This window comes from Cherax quadricarinatus, chromosome 25, assembly GCF_038502225.1.
Source record: "Cherax quadricarinatus isolate ZL_2023a chromosome 25, ASM3850222v1, whole genome shotgun sequence".
Lineage (NCBI taxonomy): Eukaryota > Metazoa > Arthropoda > Malacostraca > Decapoda > Parastacidae > Cherax > Cherax quadricarinatus.
Window position 1 is genome coordinate 281,616 of NC_091316.1, and position 6,000 is coordinate 287,615.

General features: G+C 33.2%; 1 protein-coding gene across 4 annotated transcripts in view; it reads left to right on the top strand.

The window, feature by feature from the left end:
* LOC128698405 (lateral signaling target protein 2 homolog) overlaps positions 1 to 5,706 on the top strand; it is a 140,933-nt gene extending 135,227 nt beyond the window's left edge. For all 4 annotated transcript variants that reach the window (XM_070088508.1, XM_070088510.1, XM_070088507.1 and 1 more), the window contains one exon: positions 4,375 to 5,706. In XM_070088508.1, coding sequence (XP_069944609.1) covers positions 4,375 to 4,437 — 63 coding nt within the window. In that variant the 3' untranslated portion in view covers positions 4,438 to 5,706. The remainder of the gene's footprint in view (positions 1 to 4,374) is intronic.
* Positions 5,707 to 6,000: the final 294 nt, after the last annotated feature.

Below are 6,000 nucleotides of genomic sequence, written 5' to 3' on the forward strand. Positions count from 1 at the left end.
TAAGAGCCAAGTAGTCTAACAAAGTTAATTTGTGAAAACAGGTAGGTGTACATATTGTAAATAAAGGAAACTATAACTATGATAAATTAAGTTCTATCTGTGTATAGTAGTGAAAGGAATGCATCATATCTGATTATTATTGTATTATGAATATGCCACAGTTCCTCTTCTTTTCAGGAAATAATGTGAGTGTAAATTTTTTCCTAAGTTTACTCCAGTTTTTAAGTAAACTTAGGTTTATACACCTACCATCCGACTTACGACCGAGTTTGGTTCCGAGAAACCGGTCGTAAGTCGAACTTTGCTACTGAATATCAACATAACATTTTTGTAATGACTTAATTTTATTGTTTTATTTTGGTATTTCATATTTTACTTTACTTTTTATGCTGTTAGTACTGTATTTTATACTGTAGGTTTAGGATAAACACTGTGTACAACACAAACACTTGTTTATTTCCCAGAAATTTGGCATAAAAAACACGGTCGTAAGTCGAGCAGGTCGTAAGTCGGATGGTAGGTGTACTTGTATGTGATTTAATAAATTAGAATAGAAGAGGAAAAGTGGCATATGTAAAGCTTTTGCTCTTTCCTGAGATGACATGTATCTATATATGATGTAAACTTAATTCTTGTAAACTAGTTGTAAATGCATATGAATATTTCCTAAACAAATTTGTTTAAATAACGAAATATTTAAGAGAAATTTTACACACATCATTATTAAAAAATAATGTACTGGGAGAGTTACTAATTATTGACAAGGTAGTTTTAAATTTAACCCTTTGAGGGTCTGTGCCGTAGATCTACGGCTTTATGTTGAGGGTTCAAACCGTAGATCTACGTCATGAGCTCACCTCACTCTGATAAGCTGTGAGCGGTAAATTTTGGCCTAGATATGAGAGAATACATCTATGCGGTATGTGTGCACCATATAAAACAAATCCTGCAGCACAGTGCATAATGAGAGAAAAAATTGAGATCGTTATTTTCGATTGAAACATCGACTTTGCAGTGTTTTTTCGTATGTTTTTTGTAGTTGTATTTGCGATTTTTTGGTCTCATTTGATAGAATGGAAGATATATTACAGAAATAGAGATGATTTTGATTGGTTTTAGTACTGGAAATGGCTTGAAACTGAGCTCAAATTAGTAGACATGTTAAATTTTTGCCGATGTTCAACAGTAAACAAATGGCCTCGCACATCTAATACATGCCAGCTGGTGGGTCTAATATACATTCACAAATGTCGTGATATTATTTATACAATTATTACAATATTGCAATACAGTAAATCTTCTATTTTTTGGTTTGAATAAAAATTCATTATGTGAATAAAAAATCAAAATGGAATTCATTAGTAAAGCTTGAAAACATAACTAATGAACAGAGGAAATGTTAGTTTAGTGCCAGGAATGCCTGCATTGTTTATTCTGAACCCTATTTTGAAATTGGAGTATTTTGAACTTTGCATTAAATTGGCCAAATCACCAATTTCCAATCACTTTATTTTGTAGTTGAAACAGTTGCCCTGGCGAATTCTTGTGCTCAACCAATAGAATAGAAGTAATACTAGTGAAATACCTAAGAATTTGGTTGACTGGAATAATGTAATTGGCCTAAAATGGGAGTCAAAGTCGGCAAAATCACCGATGCGTGTCGCTGACACATCAAAATTCGCAAGAGCACAATTTTGTCAATTTTCCATCAAATTTCGTACTTTTTGTTTTATTACCTTCAGAAAAAGATTCTCTACCATTTCATAAGAAAAAATAGCAAAATTATTTTTTGAAAATTCTTGGACACTGGTGCACACTTTGAAATTTGGCCTCTGGACCCTGAAAGGGTTAAAAGTTTTCATATGCTTAAAGACAGAACCAATATTTTATTAGTCTATTCTCTCAGAGTGATCAAATATCTCTTATAAAAACTTAAATTTAATGTAATTTACTTGTTTGAAATTAACAAACCAGATCCTTCAGCATAATATGGCCATTTTATAGATAAATTATTTTTAATACCCTTGTATACAAAATTTTTTATTTGTAAGTAATTATGGCAAAGGTTATATTCAGAATTCCTAACATTATCAAATGCTATAAATACCATATACATTCAGTATTTTATATTCCAGAGGTGCTGGAATACCTAATATTATCAAACACTATAAATTCCATATATATTTAGTGTTTTATATTACAAATTTCAACCATAAAATGGCTGTTTTTTGTTTTTGTTTTTAAACTTAAACATTCATTATTGGTTTTGTGTACCATATTTTGTATCATATACACAGCACCAAAATGATTTATGTAGTATAGTGTATATATTCATTCTCCGAGTGTTTGCGTTGTTCAAGTACAGGGATACTAAGATTCCAAGCCTGACCTTCACTGTCTAGGATGCAGGGTGATTTTGAGGGTCAATGTGTGAAGAAAAGGATGCATATTAGTTGCTGCAAAATGTGGTATAACACAATGATACTTCAAATTTGTTATTCTTTTATTAATTTTTGTGCATATACACAAATTTCAATGAAATATGAACACATTGATAGAATACAGCCTCTCCTCGCTTAGCAACACGCTCGTTTACCAATGCCTCAGACTTACGATGGGCTCTCTGAGCAGTATTTTTACCTAAAGAATGTATATTAGAGCTGATTTCCTCTATTCTGTTTAAACATTTAAAAATACACCAGAAATGTTATAAATGGTGCAAATGTGACATTAACACAATATCAAAGATGGTTGACACAAACCCACTACCATTATAGTATGCTCCTCACTTAGTGACGAATTCGTTTAACCCCTTAACTGTCCAAACATAGATCTACGTTCTTATGCTAGTGCTCCAAATGCAGGTCAATGTTTTATTTTCCTGCCTCCAAATTTGGGACGATTGGCCTGAGATGCCTGGTCAGTACAGAATGGGTCTTAACACTCAGTGTGTGTGTGCAGTATTAAAAAAATCTGGGACCACTTAGTACCTTGTGGGAGCACCAGTTCAACTGAGCACCAGCTAGAGCAAAGAGCGTGGCAAATACCAAGGATTCACTGATGTCATGTCGTATTAATACTCCTCTTTTAAGAGTAAAGTGATGCTGAACCCGAGTTTAGTGGTTTTGAGATGGATGTGGCCACAGGTGGTCGAGGAAATATCAGAAACCTCAATAATAACCCATGTGCAACATTTGTGAAACATCCTGCCAGAATGTCCTATAGCCTATGCTGTAAGTAAAGAGAAACAATTCTGGAACATGTGTAATATGTGTCTGGCTGGTTGGCCAGGTGGCTGGCTGGCCAGGTGACTGGCTGGCCGGGCGGCTAGCTGGCCGGGTGGTTGGCTGGCCGGCTGCTGATTGACTTTGGCCATCTCTGTCTCCCTGTATCTATGTCTCTCTATCTCACAGGTACACATAAATAGTTATTATACATAGTGTAAATTACCTAGAATAATCCCAAAATATCCAGACAACATGCTATACTGTGCTTGTAGATAAGGAATAATAAACATGACTGGCAAGTAATATGCATTTTCACTTGTTCAGGAATCAGACGTGACGACTCTGCATCGTGTGTAATACAGAAAGACAAGCAAACAGAGACAGGCAGACAGACACACAGGCAGACAGAAAGACAGATAAGCAGAGACAGAGCTAGACCAATAGACAGACAAATAGACATGTTTATATGTAACGGCAAAAACAAATGAAGCCAAGGCAGTGCATTATCATCAAGTGTCAATCCACTGCTGCACTGTCAGCAGTGGCATGACACTCATTTTACACAATGCTTCAAGGAGTTTCATATATACTCCAGCATGTTTAAAACATTTCTGGGATCTATAAATACTTGGTATATATTTCTAGACAATAGTATATGACCAAGGCAAGTGAAAATGTTCACCTGTCAGTGTGTGACTATTTGAATACTATTTCAAAACAAATATTGGCTATAAAATCACAAGAACTATTACAAATTGTAATTATAAGAACATACAATTTATATAAATTAAAAAAAAAAAGCGAAATAAGGTATATCGGCACCACTTCTGCAAGCGGCAGGACTCTATGTTGCTGTCGTGAGTTTCCAGCTCCAACTTCTCGGTCTTATATCTCTGTAAGTACTGACTCTAATTTTTTTTTTTTTTTTTTTTTTACATTATTTTATGTAAAAATGAGTCCTCTATTAAATTTTTTTTTTTTTTCAAAGTATTCGGAGCACTATGCAAGAGAGCTTAGATCTGTGTTTGGACAGTTAAGGGGTTAACAACGTGGTCTTAGGAATGGAACCCCGTCGTTAAGTGAGGAGAGGCTGTACTTCGTAACATTAGTGTTAAATCAAAAGTCTATTAATCCTTCACATTTTCAGATGAAAAATCGAGCAGTGACACAGTGGAGGAATGGGGGCGAGCTTTCCCTTTCTTTCTGCTAGTTTTCTTCTCCAAGACAACCTTAAAGTTTCCTCAAGCAAGTGCGAGAAAAAAAATTTGTGTTCTGTTTCAGGAACAAAGGTTGAAAGACAATTACTCAAAGCCTCATAGATTGCAGGTTTCAAAGGAGTGTGGTTTTTGTGACTTGATCATGTAACCATTCTTTGACTAGGTAAATCATGGTGAAAAAGTGAAATCACTTAGTAACTGGCAAGACCTGAGGTATTTCTATATAGATAGTTTTTTAATAGTTTGTTTTATATAGTGGGAGATATGGAATGAAATGCTTGTTGAAGACTTTTTATAATGTAATTTTTTGATATGTCAGATTAATTCATGTACAGTATTTTCATCTTTAATAAGAGAAAATAAAATGTTACACAACAAATTGAAAGAGCCAGAGAATAAATATCATATGATTTAGTCACATCAACAATATACAAATACATTGTGTTTTGGTAAAATTAAATGTGGACAAATTGTGAATATTCAATTCTAACCTTCACATTAGGAATTTCTTGTAACTCGTAGCTTAATAGAAGGAATGAAGTGCAAGACGAGTGAGAGTGAGTGTACGTGTTTGAGAGAATGAGTATGAGAGGAAGATAGTATATCTGCCCAATTTTGTACCTGATTCCTAATTTAAATGTATGTAGAATACTTATCAATTAATATACATTAAAGTCACAGTGATGAACGTCGAATGCAAATTCATATTGGCTTTTATTAAGGATTGCCAAATGTGAGTTTTTAAAAATTCTGTGCCCAATTAGAGTACAATGTTTTTTCTTAAGCTTTCTATTATATAATGGATTAAAATTTAATAATTGTTGTCAATCTTTTTAAAAATTAAAGGAATGATAATTTTTTGTGAGATATACATAGCTTTTGTAAAATATTTTTCAGTAAAAGAGTATTGTGCTTGAGTATATCAGGTAGTTATTTGAACAATATATTATTTGTGCATGCCTCAGACAGGTCTTTACTTTGCTTCCATATAATTTTTATCATTTTTGTCAGTGAAGATGAATGACCACTTTTAAAGCAGTTACTTTTACCTGAAAGTAGGCATGTAATTGGGTTATTATTTTTATATTTGAAGTCAAAATATTGGTTAGGTTTAGAAAACAAAGGGGAAGGTGTGTAAATTCAAAATACCTGAAATGAATTTTCTTTGTTAAGCAGTACATAGTAATTAGTATGGGTTGTTACTTATAGAATATATACAAAATGATAATTGAATAACAACATTAAACAGTTCTAACAAAGCATATCCTAGTTATCACACAACTCACCCTCTATATTTAAGTTTAAATTTTTATATTTTTCACAGTTCTTTACAAGTTTCTTTGCATATAGTGTTTTAATATGCATACAAAGTAAATAATGAACAAGTTATTCCTTTAAATTAAGTAATTTGAAACCAGTTCTGTTCTTGGTACAGTAAATCATTGATTTTCTGGCAGTCAAATTTTCAGTATTCAGCATTATCCAACAGTCTTGTACAGTCTGGCAAAGAGTTGAATCCAGTGATCGCCAGAAAATTTCTACCTCAGAATGGTGGT